This window comes from Diorhabda sublineata, chromosome 10, assembly GCF_026230105.1.
Source record: "Diorhabda sublineata isolate icDioSubl1.1 chromosome 10, icDioSubl1.1, whole genome shotgun sequence".
Classification (NCBI taxonomy): domain Eukaryota; kingdom Metazoa; phylum Arthropoda; class Insecta; order Coleoptera; family Chrysomelidae; genus Diorhabda; species Diorhabda sublineata.
This window is the reverse complement of record NC_079483.1, coordinates 17,116,352-17,138,758: the sequence shown is the minus strand read 5'-3', so window position 1 is coordinate 17,138,758 and position 22,407 is coordinate 17,116,352. Positions and strand designations below refer to the sequence as shown.

At 32.3% G+C, this 22,407-nt stretch overlaps 1 protein-coding gene across 25 annotated transcripts in view; it reads left to right on the top strand.

Annotated features, from left to right (window-relative positions):
* Positions 1-6,050: 6,050 nt before the first annotated feature.
* LOC130449500 (voltage-dependent calcium channel type A subunit alpha-1) overlaps positions 6,051-22,407 on the top strand; it is a 104,708-nt gene continuing 88,351 nt past the window's right edge. For 16 of the 25 annotated variants that reach the window (XM_056787368.1, XM_056787372.1, XM_056787366.1 and 13 more), the window contains exons 1-4: positions 6,142-6,376; positions 12,716-12,904; positions 13,810-13,915; positions 15,491-15,630. In XM_056787368.1, the coding sequence (XP_056643346.1) occupies positions 12,798-12,904; positions 13,810-13,915; positions 15,491-15,630 (353 nt within the window). In that variant the 5' untranslated portion in view covers positions 6,142-6,376; positions 12,716-12,797. Of the gene's footprint in view, positions 6,377-12,715; positions 12,905-13,809; positions 13,916-15,490; positions 15,631-19,453; positions 19,555-22,407 lie in introns of all 25 variants that reach the window. The other 9 variants (XM_056787377.1, XM_056787375.1, XM_056787371.1 and 6 more) reach the window with 4 other exon arrangements.

Sequence of the window (22,407 nt, the reverse complement as noted above, 5' to 3'; positions counted from 1 at the left end):
TCTCTCTGTAATAGAGAACACCTTGTATATTATATCACATATTTTATATATTGCCTTCGTCGTACAATGATTCGAACAACAGCTATGATATTTTGAATCTGATTTTCCAATAGCTTGTTGAAAAGTTTAAACACCTGACTTTAGGTAACTCATAAATCATTTATTTCAAAAGAGATTATTGTTATATCAGGAAAAATATTGTCCTCGTAATCGTGCTGGAATTGATAGAAATAGTGAACCTTACGAAAATAGCATATGGAAGTGTTCATACCACCAGGTCATATGAATGCCCAGAAGGAATGGAACCATATGGTTAGGAGAGAAAATTTTGAAAATTTTTTGGTAGGATAAGGAAAACTTTTTATAGGAGAAAGTTTTGTTGGATTTGGTCCTGATATAGGAGTTGCTCCTTTGCTAGACTGGGGTTGTGAAGGTCGCGTGGGATTTTGCTTGCGGCCCTATGTAAAATAGGATGACCAGTGGCCAGAAGAAAGCACAAAGAGAACTCTGGTGTAGGTTGTTCTCGATTTAGGCATATATTTGTTTTGCTTCCTTTTTCTTTGAATAAGGATGGCGGGTACAGCTGAGGTTACATTATTCCCTATTTGTCTAGGGAAACGGTTCCCCGAGTTACAGGGAAACTGCAAAAACCTGCAACGCTGATAATGAATTATATGATTAATGGAACTGAGACTTTATAATACTACCAGATGATACAAAACAAACATTTTAATACACCGTGTTACTTCTAACAACACTGATTATACATACTGGCTACAACGCAAGGTACAACAAGTTCTTTGAGACCTTGAGATTTGAAGATAAAAATTGTCATTTCCTCACGCAAGATTTTCGCCATGAATTTGAGTAAATCATAATGGATGATTTGAGCTCTAAATTTTGGCTTTTCCATTGTTATAACGAGCACCACAACACATATGTATGAAACGCATTCGGATAGAGCCGAGTAGAAATTTTGTTGTTCCAGAACAACCACAAGTACGGGTTGAGATATTTCGATATTACTGTCATTTTCGACGTCCCATGAGATTTGGAAGCCAGTGTAAATACCTGAATACGGTTCCTCACTAGATACGCTCAAAAATGCGATGTGTAGAGTCGAGGGGATCGTTTCTACGATAGAGTTTTGGTATGATATGATTAAACCTTGCCGTATATACTATGATATGTCTAGTTCCAGCTATCATTGTTACTAGAGAAAACGTTTATAAAAAAATTAATTTTTTGTCCTTATTATGGCACTTCCGCCTCTAAAACACAAATCTGTTCCGATGTTTATATTAAAATGTTTAAATTTACAGTCCTCCTTCATTATTTTTTTCCTTAATTACAATTTAATTTTACATTTGGGTAATTCAACTAAATCGAAGGGTTAACTGTTTTAGATAAAATGGATGAAATATCTTATTTGGAAAATTGTAAAATTGGTCTCATTGAGTTGATACATCCCTGCATCGTGATTATTAATGACAAAACCACAAATTTCTCATAATATTTTCATCAAAAGAAACAAATTTTTTGTATAAATTCAAATGACACACTTTTTCAGGGTGGTCTGTCTTCGTAACGATATATTTAATGAAATTATCCGTTTTGGAGGTCAGTTAATGAAAGAGAGCAGCTCCTAATAAGACTCAACAACAGGATTTTAGCACTAAATTTCACGAAATGTCATTTTTTTCTAATAAAACTCCGTTGTCGGCGTTTTTATGAATTCGGAATTCTTTGTCCAGTATTTTTTTCTTCCAATTCTAATAATAAGAAACATGTAAATGTTGGTGGGTAAATACGATCAGTTGAAGGTAATTTCATATTTGTCTATGGTTATTTGAACTCATTTATTTCCCTTAAATGACTCTCCGCTAATAATTTCTATAAAATTCGTGAGAGGTGGTAAATCTTTGATAACTGTTCAATACCAAATAGTCCAGTCACATTAGGGGTTTCACATCGGAAATTATTCAATTATAGTATATAAAAAAAGAAAGGAAATATAAATGGATTTAACATATATTTTTATTCATCATTAAATATGTCAATTGGTTCATTGTTATCATCCTCATTATCGTTCATATTCATCTCCAAACCTTCTTCATCGGGATTACTTGGATATAGTGGAGTGTTGAGGCGAGCTTGTCCATTGCACTGGCCACAAGCTAAAGGACATAGTAGCCTTGATTTTCTGCATCCACAGCGGGACCCAAAACCGTTTTTGCAATTATAAAATATTATGCTGAGTAGTTCGGCTGGTGCTGGAGGTAGTACCGTTCTTATGGGCTCCAGGATATCATTTTCAATCAATAATTGAATATAAATAATCAATAATTAGTACGTAAATAATGAGCATTGTTTTATAATTATAATTTTTTAGGAAGTGATTGACATATAACTCAGGCTTGACTTTGCATAAGCCCATATATATGCTGCGCACTCTTTGCGTTATACTTGAAAAATGGTTAGTTGTATGGAGAAAACGTTCAAATAAAAGTTGTAGAAAATTTCATACTCTACAACTTTTATAATAAACACAAATCTTATTTAAGCAATAGGAACTGAGATATTTGCAAAAAACCAATTTTGATGACCTTTGAACTTCAATATCTTAAGACGCGGACACGATAACAAAGGTGACTTTTGAGACAATATTTAGAACGACAGAATAAAGGTTTATATCAATTTTCAGCTTATTATCTTTCATTCCGAGGTCTTTTTTACCTAATACTGAATACAACTGAATCATGGAAGAAGTAACTCTAAAGAAAAAGTAATAAAAATCGAAAGTTCTTGCATATTATGTTAAAGTTGAAATTTCCACCGAAAATTGAACTTGACGTGATCTAAATCACGTTCTGCCTTAGGATCCTCAATCAGCTGAACGGTGATCTACCTGAACTCGGGTTATAGTTTCCGAAAAGCCCCCTAATATTATACAGACTCGAACAATACAAATGCGCCATCTACATTTGATAAACCGAATATTATATAGATTGAAAACGAGGATTCATTCAAACAGGTAGAGAACTACATTTAGTTCCTAGCATAAATTGAAGATACCTTTAATAGCGTTTTGTTCAATACATTAACTAGTAGAAGAAGAATTCCACAGATGTCTCTAGCAAACGTATTGTAAATATCTTATTCAAACCCATCGAACTCGAACTCATTGCACAAATGGCAAGGGCTAAGAAATTTTCATGTGCTGAATTATATTTTCGTTATTATAAATAATTTAAATATATTCAAATAGTCAGAAAATCTCATTTTGTCGGTCAGAGCCAGAAAATTATTGTGATAGTCCAGTAGAAGCTTTTACCGGACTCATTTTTATTTATTTTCCTTTCCTTTAATGAAAAAAATAATAAAATAGTTAGTCTAAGATAGTGGTCAATTGGTTTCTGTAGTAACCGAGTTTTGTATTATTTAAAACTATAAAATAACTCGACATATTTTGACGTTTATTATAAAATGGATATTCAAAATGATGTATTTGATTTTGAATTAATGGAAGATGAAATTATACCAGATGAAATTGTTAAGGCGGCCACACAAGCAACGTTTGATTTATTACCGTCGAAGTCCCGGACTCGATATGAACAAATATAACAAATTTTTGAAATGTGGAGCTTGGAAAAGAAGATAATAAACATTTGTGAGGATGTGTTATTGGCGTATTTGTCAGAAACGCTGAAATCTTCTTCGTTGTGGACTTTATAATCGATGCCGAAGGCCATGCTACGTACCAGAAGAAATATCGAAATATTTTAAATTAACAGTGTTTACGAAAAAGAATATATCGATAAGTTTTCAGTAGAAGCTTCAGACGAACAATATCTAATGACCAAAATGTTGTTGATTATGGGTAATACTGGTGTATGTCGACGGGAAGAAATCACTAATATATTAATTGACGACATAGAAAACAAACTATGCCTTTGGTTAAAATTTCAAACACCAAAACAAACAAATCAAGACCATTTATTATTAATGGGGAGAAAGAGCTGAATTTGTATAGGAAGTATATAGCGCTACGCCTAACCAACGTCCTCATCGACGTCTCTTTATTAATTACAATAAAGAAAAATGTAATAAACAATCTGTAGGCATACATACAGTAGGAAATGCTACATTTTTGAGATTGCCAAACCCAAAGGAATACACAGGGCATTGTTTTAGACGTAGTTCGGCAACTTGCTAACTAACGAAGGTACTAGCTTAAAACGACATGGTGGTTGGAGTTCTTCTCAATTCACCGAAGGCTACATTGAGGATTCAGTTCAGAATAAAATTGATATAGCTAACAAAATTCAAAAACAAGTAACTCAAACACAGAAATTGTCTCAGAAACTCATTATAATGTAAGCATTTCAAAAAATCTCACGTCAACGAATAATTTTGAAATATTGTCCTTACAGATAAGTAATGCTAATAATTGTACGTTTAATATAACTATTCAAAAATAATGTTTATATTTGTAAACCAAAAATTAACGATTGTTGAAATTAATAAAGAGATTTTGTTATAAAAATGTAGACTGAATAATAATATGCAGTTTATGGTACAACAATGCCCGTTTTAAAAAAAATATTGTACGTAATACGTCCCGAAAGTGGTCTTTTAGTGGACTGCAATTTGCCCACTCGTCCAGTACAAAACCACTTTCGGGACTTGTTACGAAAACTCATTTAAAACTGATAAAAAGACTTTCCTGATTTTACGTCGCTACTATAATGAAAATTTGGAATTTTTAAAAGTTTGTTTGAGAAAAATAACGTAATATTATTAAGTATACAAAGTCAAAGCATGTAAGAACTATTTAAAAAATATAAAAATAATATATAAATAAATTACAAGCATCATATACGATGCCAACTTTAATGTTCTAAAATGTCATCGCACTCAAAAATCGCAACTGTACTTTGGTTTCAAATAACACCACTCCCAAGTTTATAACAGCAGCATATGTGCTAATAATGTGATGAAAATGTCCTCAAAACTTACTTCTCTAATTTTTGTATTTACAAAGCTTCAAATTCCTTACAAATTCAAATGAGTCAAAGTCAATTCAAGTCAAAAAAACAACAAATACTGATATTGATAAACCGGCCCTGAATGAGAATACAAACGCATTGGATCATAGAATGGAGGGTCGAGAGAAGAATTTACCTTTGGTGCAGATAATGGAAAAAGTCTGAGCAAGCATATAAAAGACATGCAGTCACGAAATTTTCTTCTGAACATCAATGATTTAAGAAATATTGTATTCAAGCTGAGTAATTAGGAATTAAACACAGATTTATCATGACTTCAGAGAAGGCGGGCTGTGATTGGTTGCAAACGTTTTTAAGAAGAAATTCCGATATTTCATTGAGGGAATCAGATCAAGGGATAAATAAAGCAGAAGTAAGCTCCTATTTTGAAATGTTCCAGCGGACTCTCAGTGACGATGTCTTAATAAATAGACCTGGACATAAGTATTTATAACATCTACGAGTCCGGGCTGCAATTTAATAATCGACCAACTCATGTTTTGACTAAAAAAGGTTTTAAAGCTGAAGCTACAATCACGGTAATGGATTGTTCGAAAGCTTTCCGCGGATCATGAAAATATAGAGGAAACTCCAGGCTCAGTGATTTATATATCCCAATGAATTGAATGGATGAAATCGCATTTCTTGTCCCGAAAATTGCACAGAGTTTGAGGATATGTATTCTTACTACGATAATAAGCAAAAAAAGAGTTAAAATAACTGAAGGCAAAGTCTTAAAATTAGTAGGGTCATCTCCGCAGAAAATACCCTGCAACCATATTGATTTTGATCCGATTCTACTTTTAAAAAGGACCAAATCACGTGAAAGGAAATATTTCCCATCATTTTATTCTATGTAATAAGCGAAATATATGTGTTAAAATTGTAGCCGATTCCCCGTGTAAAAATAAATTTATTCCGCAATATTCAATTCAGTATCTATAGAACGTGGATTATTCGGCGCCGAGCCCATTCATCGTCGAATCTCCTGCGTCCTCTTTTAGTCCTGCGCTTCCTGCGACGCCCTGCTACAAAATCCTCGTCGACGTCACGCGATTCCTGTCGAAAGCAGGCCGAGGTGCAAAGTGCGCTAAACGGGTGCGGATGTTTTCATGAATGTCGAGTTCGGGGAAAAAATAGCAGGAAATCGATTCTGTAGCCAGAATTTTCGTACTATGTGTAGTTGTTAATATGAAGTGCAAGTTATTGGATCCGTCGTAATGGCTACAAGGCGCAATTCCGGCGTTAAAATTCCTAAAAAGACGTGTACCTCCACATAGGAACACAAAATGGAGGCATGTTTTTATGAACACGCATTGACAGACACGGTAAGATTACCATTTATTACTCGTGAATTATTTCCAATATAAACTTCCACCCTATCAGTCTACTATCCCCCATTACCTTCTATTAGTTCAAATAGTTAAACTAGTAGGTCTGAAAATTGACGGCAAATCATTGATTAAGATGGCCTGTAAATAGGTCGTTAGGGAATAACTGTCCTATGTACAAAACTAACTTTTTTTACTACTAAATATCAGTAGAAGATGTATAGTACCAATTGATTCAATTCACATTATTATAAATCTACTAAAAATATGTTTGTAACATTTTGAAAGCTGTTAAGCAAAATCCATTTTTTTTTCATTCTTCACACCAAAATGTATCGGTATATATAATCATACTTTGATGAATTAATACGTCAAAAATGACAAATTCTAGAATTATGAATGGAATAAGCTAGTAAATCAAAAATATCCCCACCGCCAGTGACTCGAAAAGCAGGTCAGGCCTGCGTGTGGTCGTACATTTGGTATTTTTCTTATGACTGTACTGTTTAGTTTTTGACTTAAGTTTTCGTTATACTATACCATGCAACAATATTTTTTGTAGGTATTATTCAAATATTTCGTTGCTTCGTATTCTGCTGTTTATAATTTTTATTAAACGTTTGTTTGTTTCAATTTTGTTTTGCTTAGCAAAACATACGTTTTCATATGAAGTCGATATTGATTATCATAAACATACGCTCTATTCATTCTCTATTTATCTACTGCTGCTTATGAAGAAAGCCTCTCTTTTATAGAAATTAGAAATTTATATCCAGCTTGCATGAGCGCCGCACATCTCAACTATGAAAGAAACTACACACAAATAAGAAGCTACTAGACAAAGAAAAGATATGATGGAGTTTCCAGTCCGCTATTCAATCGTTACAGAGACAATTTATGACTTTGTTTGTTTCTTAGTTTCTTTTCAGATCTAGGTTCATATCAGATAAGAAAAATTTGTTGATGAAAGAATGGGAATTGTTTACAAATGTGAATTTCAATCAAATCTGTAGAAAAATAAATAATAATAATTTGATATTTATGTTTGATAACTTGCAGCTTGTGGCATGGAGCTTTATAAAAATGAAAAAAGCATTTGGCTTTATTTCGGGTTTAGGTCTTCTCATAATTTATTTCAGATATTTTCAGATAAGCTCAGGCTCAGCACCTACGAATATACTGGATAAAAACAGGAATATTTAAACTGGATCAGGTCTGAATGAATCATCAAGCACACATATAATTTTTCCAGAACCTTCTTCTTTTTCTTCAACGTATTATAGGCCTTAGGCCTGTATTTTCCAACTTGTCATCCTTGAGAACCATCAGAACCAACTTATTAAAGTTGGTGTTTACATTTGTTTCCTTTGGAGTTAATTCTGTTTTCACTACGCACTAAGATTTGGTGGAAACTATGAACATGACGAGATGATTCCCGTGCATTCAACTTTCATCTTTAGTATTAATTTCGACAATGAAATATGGATCTGAATGAACACCCTGATTCCATTCTATATTAATTGACCTTTTACTTTAGTTTTAAATCTTGGAACACTAACTATAACTTCACTGAACTCTCGAATTGTCATTCATTTTTTTGATCAAACATATCAAACACTTTTTGCACATTTCCTGGTATTTTTGAGGTCAAAGGACATATCACTTCAGTTTTAGTTTCAATTGCATTGACACTTTTTTCGATTTGAAAGAAAAATTTATATTAATGCGTCGTTGAAGATCCGTCCAAAAACTGCAAAATGTTCTCGTCTTCTGCTCCATATTTGTTCCAGAGGAGTCTATTAGAACCCATTGTTTGTTTTCTTATTTCTTCATACGATTTCTATTCGTGGGGTCAATTAATAAACACTATCTCTTACGTTCTTAATTTATTTACATACTATACACTACACTAACCTATAATAATTCACTTATCACTAACACTCAACAATAATTCAATCATATTCTTCGATTACTTCCTATTTCGGTATGTTCACTACGTCTATTCATTATAAACTAACAGAAACTTCTTATATATATATATCCTAAAAGAAATTCTCAAAAGTTCTAGAAAATAATAAATAAATCTTTCTAGAACAGAACAGAAACAATGGAAATAAACGTATGCCGAATTTGAGAATTCCATTGAATCCAGGCAGGACCGGTTCCAGGGAGGAAACGCTTTGGTAAAAACACAATTGACATTATGTCGAACATTTTCAAGAATCAATAGATTGTGTACAATTGGTTCTTTTAACGAAGAGATCAGTTTCAAAAGTTTTACTTTACACATAAGCAGAGCGTTGAGTCATGAGATTATTGAAAGCCCTTCTTTGTAAACCATTGCATAGAAAATCGTTCGTGAAGATATTTGAAATTGCGTTTTCGTGTGAGATCATCATTCATTTATATCGAAATGTCTAATCAATTTCTGCTACATCCAAGAGAATATTGGTTTGTGTTTCATATATAATATAATCTAGGAGGTTTATAACCAATAAACTCAAGTAGATTCGTAGTGAGATTGTGGAAACTATGTTTTTTAAGGATGGTATATAATTAAGCACACTCTATAAATTTAACTTTGGTATGAAATATTGATATTTCAATTTATTTCAACAATTGACAAGTTGGTTTAGCAGTTTGAATTGAATCTTCAGACTCCAAGCCTACAACTGAATAGAAATACAGCTCTACATTCGTTAGGCTAGTACAGGCAACCTCGATCTAGATTGTCGTGGTTTACTCGGAGGCCTAAGGCACATTTTGTTATCTATATCTCACTAGATTTTTTGCAGGTATTTGTTCTTTGAGTACTTTCTTCTTATTTTCCATCTCTCTAGCAACAATTTCACAATTCTCTGCTGTGGCAATCTGGAAATGGGTCCTAGCAATATGTTTCTGATAATTTTTCTTTTCCATATTTCCATCGTTTATTTGAATGGGTTTTCTTATAGGTGCTACTGTCATACTTTCATGCTTTCATTGCACCAAAAAGTCTATAATTTGTTGCTTTTCCAGTTCTGATCATGATTAAGAAACTATATTACTGATGAAATATTTACATGTACGAGAGCATCATGTTCTGGATGTCCCAATAAAAAAATTTTCGCTCCATCTGGGATTTCTCTTTTCCCATTCCTTATCAGTATCCCATTGTTGCCGGTCTCATTACTTTTTAACCCACCTCTTATAAGCATTATTCATCTACGACGTGTAGTTTTTGATATAGTGAAACATTTAAATTCGGTTAAATGAAACATTTAATGTAATTCGTATCGTTATAAATTCACCTAATAGCACATAATATGACATATTTATTCACATAATTTATAATGTTACTATCATTGATAATATATTTAATTGAATGCATGTTCGTCATTACCCACGAATCGATGGTGCAGTGCAGACTTTATTAAATTACATTTTGCATATAATTGTAGTAATATCTAGGGCATATCAACGTAATTATTTGATAACTTCCAAAGTATTCACTGCAATTATTTGGATTCTACTAAGGCACAATTGAATTAAGTGTACGGTGTGTCTCAATTTAGATCTCGAATTCAATAATAGAATGAAAAACGGCTAAAATTGTGGTAACGTTGTAAATCTCTCGAATTATATTTTATCGATATTTAATATGATTTTTCACCTTTTTTATATCAAGTCATTTGAATAACTATCAGACTGTTCGCAGTCCAAATTTTTTAATTTTAAAAATCTTTTATTTCTTTCCTTCTTCTTCTCCTTTCTTCGATAATAGCTCTAATGCTCTAATGCTTTAGATTATCACTCCATCTCTTTCGTCTTTCTGTCGCCTGTCATTCGACTTAAACGGTTCCATTATATTTTACGATGATATTGTCACATAATCGTCTTTTCGGTCTTATACTGTTTTTCTCAGGATTCACCTGAAAATTTCCATTTCTGTGGTTTCCTAAACTTGTTTCGTTTTGAGATATCTGGTTCTGTTTCTGATGTATAGGTCATTATAGATCTGATTGGGGTTTGTACCGCGCAAAAACATCCTGCGACCTCTACGACCAGCTCCAATTCCAAAGTACTGAAATTTCATTCTCTGTTGGATTATTTGATTTTCTAGTTCCAATTTGCATGTAAGGGCTCGATTGTTGTCATGAATATGGTTTTTTCGATCGAGAATCATACTCTTTTCCTGTGAGATGAAGGATATTTAATAATTTTCGGAGATCATCTTCAATTTCGGCAAATATCAAAGTATTATTGGCAAAGCACAGAATTTTGATTTCTCTGTCACCCATTTCATAACCTTTCCAATATTATGTTGAATAACATTTCGACTACCATAAATCTTACTAATATGGTTTGAATTACTTGTTTTATAACCAAAACTTCATCGTTAAGCCCATAGAATAATTGAAAAAGTATTTTCTGATGTTATCCAAGTACATATTTTTTCCCGTTATTATCCGTAATCCTTCGTGAATTTTCTTAATTCCATCGGCGTAGAATTGTTCAGTGCAAGAAACTTGTTTGCAACATTGTATTGTCCGATATGTTTCCATCAATAAAGTGTTGTAAAGACCGAAACAAATAATGATAAGATTGTGGAATAGGCATAACGGGCCTATCATAAATCGTATTTGTGAAAGATCCGGACTTCCTTACGAATTTCAGTCAATTTTTGGCGAGTCATGAAAGATGTTTATAGCCTGATGTTGACATAGTGGACCACAACATTCCATTGAAGAAGGCATTAAATACCATCCACAGACAGAAACATTGAAGCCAGGAAAACTGACAGTCACCTAAAAATTCTAGAATGCATAGCATGATATACACAGAGATCCCAGTCGAAGAGGTAATCAATGATCGCAATCATGAGTCAACAAAGATCAGCAATTAGTAAATGTTTTCAGGATTGTTTGAATTCAAAACTTTTTAGAAAGCACATTCCATTATAACCGATATCCAAGCAACCTTGAAGGTCCTGAAAGCTATCGAATGGAGGTGTAAACAAATTCTTAAAGGACTAGCCAACAGAAAAAAGTCCACAAGGGTATACTGAGTAATGGCGAAGTTGATACCCTTGCCAAAAAAGCCCATACTCTGAACCAAAGCCTTAATGTGGCTTCATCAGATTAACTGAACCGATGACTGAATCAAATGAAGTCTGGAGAAACACTCCAAGCTCAAGACAATAAGATTCGTAACTAGATCAGCTGAGTCATAGGAGTGATAGTTCTTTTGAGATGTAACTGCCAGGTCAAATATCAGCTTCAGACAATAGGCGTGGCAGATAACAACAACTTCAGATCCTACAAGCGAATCATGGAAATAACAAAGCATCTACTCGGTGACTACGAATGTGCTTCCCATTTCATAAGTGTCATAATCAACAAATCATTTGGCTTTTTGAATTTCCTTCTGTAATATTGTCAAATGTTAACAAGTATAACATCAACCGTTCGATTAGGTTTCAAAATGTCATAGTATGTAATCCACATCAAACCCACCATTCACAAACGAGCTGTCAAACTGAGCTTTACAAACCTTTGTGTTACTTTAGCAGACTTAGACCACGATCAATTCAATTATTTTACTTAACCCGTTATTAATCTCTTGGTTCATTGCAATTTAACAAAGTATGCAGTTTAATACGGTCAATTAACCTTCTCAAGAACCTAGTTCACAAAAGTTTCCTGTTGCCCAGAACATCACTTAGTCTATTTTGAGGTTTGTCCATAGAAATTAGCCAAGCTTTGGTTTTCATATTAAACAAAATGGATAAGCGTGGTTTCTAATTACCAGGCTTAGCAGAAATAATTGAGTTACTATTGAAATTAACAATTGAAGGTGTTATCTAAGATTTAAACATCGAAAACTAAACGTTAGAGCATATTATAAAAAATAATCTAGGAAAAATTATCGTGTACTGCTGCTGTTAGATGCCACACTTTTGCTATAAACCTTTGTCATGATCGATGACTCTGATATGGCTACCCCTAATTATCACCCTCCTTGGTCATTTGCCACCTGGTTCCAATTTCTTATACTGTGGGTTATTTTATTGGAGATCTGCTTTTTAGCTTGGACACTATTACAGCATTCGGTTTATTTGTCTTCGGAGAATATGCCCTACCTAGTCCCATTTAATTATTATTTATTGAATTCAAAGCATCTGACATTTCTTTACGTTCCTATTATGGCATGTATACACATGCGTTAAGTCACGTAAAGCTCTTTTGGATACAAACCATCACAAAAATAAATCGAACCAAATACAATTTTGCATCAATATATTTCAAATTAAATTATAATAAAATTGATTTTTTAATTATTGTTATTTTGTTGTAGGTTGGCCACCGCGGAAGAGGCTTTGTCGGCTCAGGCGGTGCAGTGGCAGAAGGCGGGGGCCGCCAGAGGAACAGGTGATAGAATGGGAGGTGCCAGCGCAGCTGGATCTGGACAGGGGCCCTCCTCACTTTTTCTTTTTTCAGAGGAAAACCCCATACGCAGATATACGCGCTTCATCATCGAGTGGCCATATCCTTTTAACAAATTGTTTTTTATGTACGAAGGAAGAAAAACTATCCGCTATGAAGGTGAAATAGTAGATAGTTTTTCGTAGATTTCCACATACCTTCAAAAGATCAAGCACTCATCTTTTTTGCTCCTTCTCCACGATTTATGACTATTCACAAAAAAGTGATAATTTTAAATTTATATGAAATGTTATCTGTAACCATATCTAGAAATATATCCATCAACCATGGGGATTTCTGTTAATATGATACCTCATCTATAACGATTGACTTTGGACTATTCCTGACCTCGTAAGAAGGTTTTAACTAACTTTTTGATATGAAGAAATCTGATTAGTTAATACTTTTCACTATTTTCATTAATGCTTAGCTTTCTCTGTGTAGTCACTGGTCCCTGTTCAACAACAGCTGCTTCTTTTTGATATGGATAGTGGTGATTTCTTGAAAATATTATTGGGTTGCGTTTCTTCTGGCTATTCTCTAATTTTGGAGGAAGTTTTAATTTTCTTTAATTTTGGTAGTTTTAATTGAGCTCTTTTCTTAACCCAATTCCTATCAAAAACTTGTACATTTATTCTCCTCTATATTCACTTTTCCATCACTTCCAACATTTTCTTTTCTTAGTCATGTATTAATTAGTACGTTCTATACAGATGTTTTGATGAAATGATGAGGTCATGTCCCGAGCTTTATAAAAGTTATGAAGGTGTTACCAGAGAGAAAACAAATTATAATGACAATTGAACCTTGAACAATGAGAATGTATCCAAGTCAACTTTGCAAGCATTATTTGTTATTAAATAATATAGAATAAACTATAGAGAATATTATTCAGATTGAATGTATAGCTACTGTTAAATTTGAATATAATATTGATAATATTTATTTCCTTAATAATATGTTTACTCCTTTCGAATATGCTGTGCTTCTGACAATCATAGCTAACTGTGTCGTATTAGCATTGGAGGAGCATCTGCCTTTTCACGACAAAACCATGTTGGCCCAAAAACTTGTAAGTTAATCATCAAGTGAATACTATCATCGAATGTGACGAGGAGAATGAATATCTTTTATTAGAAAAGAGGAAGAATACAAAATAAGTCGATTTCGTATTCTTTCCTTTTTTTCTTCTCCTTATTTCTCATTCCACTTCTCCTTCTCTCCTTCTTCCATATATTCATTTACATTTTTCTCATCTTTTTTTCTATTTCATTTTGTTTTGCTTCTTCTTTTCATTTCCCTTTTCATGTTTTTCCTATTCCTGCTCATTCACCTCTACGACAGATTTGAAATTCCCAAAACTCAAACTGTATAAATAAAAATATTCAATTTCTATTTGCTCTTCTTCCTCCTTTTCTTTTTATTATTCTTTTTCCTCTGTTTTTTAGTCTGTTTCTTTTACTTTTTCTTTCTCTTGTTCTTTCCCTTCCTTTCTTTCTTTCCTTCTTTTTTTCTTCTTCGTTTTCTTAATCTGTTTATTTTTATTCTTTTTCTCTTTCTCTATTTTTTCTCTTTCTAATCTTTTTTTCTTTTGCTTAATCTTTTCTCCTCCCGTATCCTTCTTTTGCTTCCTCTTCAATTCCATTTCCTCCTATTTATACTGCTTCGAAAGAAATTGATAATTTTGGAGGATATGATCAAGTTTTGAATCATTCTTCATCCACCTCCACGTAAGATTTGAGATTTACAAAAATGAAACTATATAAATGAAAATATAATCTTCATTTACAATTTTCTCATCTTCTTTTCTATTTCATTTTGTTTTGCTTCTTCTTTTCATTTCCCTTTTCATGTTTTTCCTATTCCTGCTCATTCACCTCTACGACAGATTTGAAATTTCCAAAGCTCAAACTATATAAATAAAAATATTCAATTTCTATTTGCTCTTCTTCCTCATTTTCTTTTTATTATTCTTTTTCCTCTGTTTTTTAGTCTGTTTCTTTTACTTTTTCTTTCTCTTGTTCTTTTCCTTCCTTTCTTTCTTTCTTTCTTTCTTTTTTTCTTCTTCGTTTTCTTAATCTGTTTATTTTTATTCTTTTTCTCTTTCTCTATTTTTTTTCTTTCTAATCTTTTTTTCTTTTGCTTAATCTTTTCTCCTCCCGTATCCTTCTTTTGCTTCCTCTTCAATTCCATTTCCTTCTATTTATACTGCTTCGAAAGAAATTGATATTTTTGAGAATTTTGGAGGATATGATCAAGTTTTGAATCATTTTTCATCCACCTCCACGTAAGATTTGAGATTTACAAAAATGAAGCTATATAAATGAAAATATATAATTTTTAACTGCTCTTCTTTTTCCTTTTCTTCCGATTCTCCTTTTTTTATTCTATTTCTTCTCATTTTCCTTTTTTACTTGGTCTTCTCGTTTTTCTCTTTCTCTTCCTTCTTCTGTTTCTGTTCCTTTTTTTTACTTCAGCTCAATTTCCTTCTATTTATCCTGCTTAGTAAGAAATTGATATTTTTGAAAATATTGGAGGATATGATCAAATTTTGAATCATTCTTTATCCACCTCCACGTCAGATTTGAATATTTCGAAGTTCAAATTATATAAATAAAAAAGTAAAATTCTCCATTGCTCATTTCAGGAGAAAACAGAAAATTATTTCCTCGGTATATTTTGTGTTGAAGCTTCATTAAAAATTCTGGCTTTGGGTTTTGTGCTCCATAGAGGTTCCTATTTAAGGAACGTCTGGAACATCATGGATTTTTTCGTCGTGTTGACTGGGTGAGTTATCGATTTTCTATTATCTTTTCATGTCATAAAAGCGAGACGTACGATTATGGAAAATTTTATATGACGATGATACTTTAATATAATAACGCACACGTGGAAATTTAAAACATGAAACGAATCAGCTTAAGTGAAGGTTAATGAAAAATCTAATTATATATCCAATGTTCTATTGAAATCGCTTCATTATTTTAACGACTTTTTTTCGTGAACTAGGGGGACAAAATATAGTTAGTTGAAGTTGTGAGTCAACTAAAAATACCCGAAAAGATGATAAAACTTTTTTTAAATGAAAAAGACATCATATAAACAACGAGAAACATTTTCATTAATAATCGACGAATCATTAATTAATCAGAAACAAATGCAAGAATAGGATTAAAGAGAAAATGATAGCAAGTAGTGGGTAAAGAATAAACTTTTGAATGAGTTCAGGAAGCTGTATATCAAAATGCAATATCAGCGTATGGAAAGCTAGAAACATATCTACAATAAAACGGAATATAATGAATGATGTGAGGTATTGAGGTTGTTAATGAGGTCAAAGCATTTCATGAGAAAGATTATATTTTATAACTTCTAAAACGTAAATAGAAATTTATACAACATGTGATTGAAAAGGCACATTTTTTCACGAATGGTAATTCCACAAGTGGACATTCTTCTACTGGATTTATATTCATTGTCGCTCAATGCAATATCAGTATTCTAATGGGAAACATCCTCTTAGAAATCGACAGTAATAAACTGGATATCCAATAATATTTAGTATTTACCTACTCACTTTTGAAAGATAATACAAATGGAGAGAATGCGACCAATTGCACCTAATTTGCTAGACACTCCACAGCCATTCAATCAATCGCATGTGATTTGCCAGAGAGACCTTTTTTGTGATTTGGAAGAGGACATTATTCGTGTGAAGGGAGATTTATTAGTTTTCGACCTGATATAAGATATATTCCTCTGCAGAGCTGGATTTGTGGTTGTGTGAACCGCAAAGCAAAAGAAAGAAATAAATAGAAAGGAAGGCTCGAAAACCAAACGGCTCTTCGCAGAACGTGGGTAAACGGTTAGCTGGTACAATTACGGCTATATTACTCCCTATGGCCAGTCATATGACTGGTGAGCTGGTTCATTAGTTTACAAAAAAAACCACAAAAACCTGCAACATCGACAATCGACGAGGTGGGATTACTTAATGGCTATTGGAGTGGTGTCCAAAAACCAAGGTCGTCGCATATTTTGACTTGGAAAACGAAATCTACGCATAGACAGTATTCCAGATTCTTACCTCATCTGCTAGACGTTTTTCCAATAATTTCAGAATGCTGCATCGACAAGAAAAATACTCAGAGACACGCATTCCACTATCCCACAATCCGAGCAAGATCGAAGACGGGTAGGAGACGTATTAGAAAACGTAAATCACTTCGCTTAAACTCAACCAACACCGGATGTACTATCGGATCGGAAGTATGTGTTAATACATTTGCTCCGGAAACTGCCAGAATCTAAAATCTATGAATAGAGCTTCTGGTAGAAAATGAAGATATGTGAATTCAATGACAACCCAAAATTTTTGGTATAGTAACCATTCCACGACCTCCACTGAGTTATTTCCACTTTCTACTTGCTCATTCCATTTAACGTCAGTCTTAGAGTTACTACATTGTCACATTTCGTGAGATTCTCAAACACCTGATTTTCAAGGTAAAGCCCTATTCAAGATTTGTGATTTTATTCGCTTCAGTAGCAGACTGACAAGTCAAAACGTGTTTAAACTTGCTACTACTTGCTCTAACGAATGACAATTACCGTAATTATGAGAATTATTGGAATTTCTCTGTTCTTATCGATCTAAAATCATTCTAATAACCACTCTAATAACAACACAACTCGCTAATTTTCGCAGTATTTTATTCAGGAACTACTCAGAGCTCAGATTACATATCTAGAAATTTTTTAACCTCAAGTTAACAGAATCTCAACCTAAATAAACAAACATCCCGGCTTGAATGCTAAGTTAACATGGCTTCATATTATTCCAAAGTCAACGTCAACTTATATTATGAATACACTTCCATTGATAGCTGTGACATTAACCAAACATATGTAACCAACACAGAAACCCGTCGAGAAAGAGAATCTCAAACATGGGTTTCATTGAAGTTTCCAAAACTAATTTTCGGCTTTGAATGTTCTTCCACAACGTATGTTTGAATATATATATATACGGGATGATCCGTAGGGACCGATATTTTACTAAAATTAAACTTATTAGGGAGTATTATGAACAGAATTCTAATTAAACTAGTCTAGAATAAATAAATAAAGCGCGGTCTAGTATTACTTTGTTTTAAACAAAAAGTATTGCAACTACTTATTTCTATTATCAATGTTGAGAAGGATAAATTGAAAACTTGATGCATTAAATTCGGGAGTTGTGGATGACGTGGAAATAATGCTGTGATATAAAAAAATGTCTTATACGAACCCTCGTTTCTGAGTTAAGTAAATTTTCTAAATTATACAATCGAATATTATGAATTTTTAATGGGTGATTACGTATGTCTATGTAGCAGTTTGACGGAATAAATAATTCTACACTACTATCTGTAGGCCAAGAGCAGCTCAAGTCTAATGATTAACGATCCGTAACTTTCACAGTGACAACCTGTATAATCTAAAGATAACAAAAATCAATTTTTCAATCGATTACCCAATAAAAAGAGACTCCTTGTTCAAATTATATACTTCACTTAAAAATGTTTCATTGTGTTTTAATATTTTCAATAAATAATTACAATTTATGATAATTTTCTTCAGAATGTCTTTTTATTACGAATGGTTTCCTTGGCATGTACAACGATATAAAAATCCACACATCCACTCCTAAATCATCGATTTTATCGACTTAAAAAAAGATTTAGTAGAGTTTTGTTAGAAAATCGATTGACAAATTCATTTTTGTTGTTTAGATCGTACAGGTTGTCCCTGTAAAACTTACGGATTATTAACTATTGGGCACTGACTTTCAGTTAGTAGTGTAGAATGATTTATTCCATCAAAGATACGAATTTAACATACGTAACCACCCATTAAAAATTCATAATGTTCGAATGTATAATTTAGAAAATACACTTAAATATAATTTCTGATTTAGCAACTTAAAATGCCTGTAACTCAGAAAGTCGTAATAGAAATTTTTTCCATGTCACTGCATTATTTTCACGTCTACTCACTCTGTATATTATAATGAAGTTTTAGTTTCCTATGGTTTTTAAAAATCAATTCGAAATAATACCAAGTTGATTATCAAAAAAAAAGTTCAAATTTGATATTTACCCAATAGACCAATCATCGTCCTATGAAATTCTCCATTTTTCTAAAAATATTTTCACTTCAGCTCTTAACCGACCAAAACTAATTATTCTTTTTTCAATACTTATTGGCTCTCTTTCTTTATTAGATGAAGTTGATGATAGTCATTAACATTGCTTATCATAATTTTGAAACATTTGGTTTTTATTTTCAGAAGACAAAAGAAAATAATAATTATTACATCCTAATTAAGGATAATTGCGTTGTTAATTCTCTCTTTTTAAATCTTATATCAAATCAAACATCACGAGTAATGACATACGTCACTTGTCACTTGTCACGATATCAAATTTCAATTATTACATGAAACTTAACATGTTTAATTTATTTCAAGTCAATAGAGATAATGAGAGTTGAGTCAATGAATATTGTAAAAAGAATTGATTCAGATCATGCTTGGGATAACGTAATTTGATTCTTTTCTAACGATAAGGTCGATGACAGTATTTGCTGAAGCGAATGTTGACGTTGATCTGAGGATGCTGAGATCATTCCGCGTTCTGCGGCCGCTCAAATTAGTCTCCAGAATTCCAAGTAAGAAGGATAAAACAAAAGAGCTCCGACATAATTTTGATGTTTAGAATTACACCTGGCCGTAGAACAGACTAGTATTTTTTTTGTCTTTGATTCTTAGAGTTGATTACTTCTACTAGTTTTTAGTATGAGATTAGTCACAAGGGTAACGAATTGAATATGACCTTTTTATGTTTAGTATGTCGTCCATATTTGTTTCATTAATAGTTTGTTTTTTACATTTGCGTTCAAATATCGATTATCTAGATAAATACGTAACAAAATAGACTATAAATGTATATTTGCCATTTAACTACCTCGTTGATCATTAGATGCAAAACTAAGAAAAACTACTGACAAAAAATAGCAGGAAGTAAACAAAGCAAGTGTTTATTGAATGCAACGTTAAATTGCTAGCTTGTTTAGTCCAATAAACACTTTTTCTACGAGATACATACAATATTTTTCCTACGTACATGCAAAAATCGAATATACTATAGAAATGGAAGAAATTGATTTATAAAAGGAGGATTTAATTACACTGATAACAGAGATTGATTTCTTATACATTAATAATTACAATTTATTAAACTATCAGTGGTTTTGTAAAGATTTGCTTCCGTTTTTCATGAATATTTATTTAAATTTTACATCACAAACATAACATTATTTCAAATTATCAGTTTTTCTTTAAAGAATGAGAATATTAAAATACATAGAGAGGAAAATTTTGAAAACTTATATTATATTCCAATGAAATGCTTTTTAAGATTGTTTCTTGCATAATTTTTCAGGGAATTATCTTTTTTCAAAGACAAAACGTAATCTTCCATCATATAAGAATCCCACAAACCCTGATACCTTTACTTTATCAATATTAAATCCTGATGGAAGCCTTCACTTTAATTTTCAAAATTTATCTATTTAAGTGCAGATATAGTGTAACTTGATACTCATATTTGGTCCTAGTATTTGAAATTCAGCGTGAATTAGCACAATTCTCCATAGTTTGGAAATTCTTGAGTAACAACTCAAATTTCACTATACGAAACATCATTATATTAAATTAAATTAAATTCAATGAAATCCGTATCTTAATTTAATTTTAATTTAAACTCCTTAATAGTACTCTGTTTTGAATAATTGCTTATCACATTCTAAACTCGATATTTGATGGTGAAAGTATGATGTTTTCTCTGTCTGCCGATGGCTTCATCATTACATTTTACCGACAACTAGAAAATTTCTCAAAGGCCAAAAATCGTTTTCCCAATGAAGTTGCTTCGATCTACGATCCCATATCTGTTTTTGTACCAATGTCAAAAAATGGTTTATCTCAATTAAGATGGTTATTTTTAAAATAATATCCAATGATGAAACAAAGACTTTAATAGATTTCAGGATATCCATTAGCTTCAGTTTCTTTCGAACCCAGAGATTCTGTAGGGCAATTTACCGATTTTATAAGTGTTAATTATTGTTAGTAAACGAAAGATTTATACACTACTCAGTTTAGAGTTGGTATCATTTACCTATTCCGGTTAGGTTAGGCTACAAAGTATCAGAAAAATAAGGCTCAGTTGGCTAACCAATTGCGAGATCAGCATTATGGCGACAAGGACTGAATTGACTCTTCTATCAATCAACAAAATGTCAGGTGTGTTATTCGTTACCTGTCTATCGATGATAATGATCCAAGTGGACCTAGTAAAGTCTACAGTTTAACATTGTCATTTTTAAGACTTTCCGCGTCTGGAACTTGTAGTACGGTGTGTAGGAATTGAGAAGACCGAACTTGTTGATCAGTTTCTGGTGATTGATGTTGCACCCTTGATTATACTGGCGTAGATAGTCAGTATCAGTTAACACACTACAAGCAAATGTTATATGTTGAAGTATGTTTGTTGACACTTTCTGCATATATACAGATTGTTCGGATCCTTAATCACATTCTTCTTGTAGTTGTTAGTGTTATTAACTTGAATATGTAGCGCCCTCGGTTTCGGAATGATGGTCACGCTAATAAGCCATTTGTTTGAAGCTTTTTAGTCAAGAAGCGGAAAATTAAAGACTACTATATAATACCATCACTTTAACTTCTCGGTATCTAAGACTAAATCAGATTTTTCTCATAAACAGGCTTGGATATAATCTGATGTAGTGCTGAGGCTTCTGATTCATCTAATAGAACTTACTCAATATTATTATCTTTTTATTTGTTGTTTGTTACTATTCTTACACCAATCCTAAAGTTTTCCGTTATTTATATAATTGGGTCTTATTTAGTGATGTTTCATTGTATGTGTTGGCTTATCTGTTTTTTATTATGGTTTCCAGTGAACTTATAATAATACTAAATTAACTTTTACATTCCAAATTCTGCCGATTTCTCTAGTGAGGGCTCTGTTTTTGGTAGTTTCTCAGATTCTTTACGGTAAACCTTAGTTGTCCTCTACTAGGTTAGTTTAATGTTTTTGTCTAATGTTTTAAAGTACTATTTTATTATGTCGTTCTAGGTATTCATTCCTAACTAATTCTGTTATGAATTAAGATGGATAACTTAATAATTTAAGAAAAACTATTCAGTAAAAAAAGATATAACAAGATGTATCAATATAAATAACTTTTATTTTTGCACCTAATGACTTAACAGATTATGTAGAACTAAATGACAGTTAACGGGAATTCGATAAGTTGATAAAAATTAAAGATAACTTTGAATCGTCTGCTGATTTATTTTTCAACTAAAGTCAAAAAACAACCTACAGCTGAGTTTTGTTGGAAAATGGAAAATTAACTAGAAGCTCTCAAGATCATATCCAGAAGCGTTGAAGAGTTGTATTATTTTTCTTTTTGCGAAAACTGTGGGAGAGA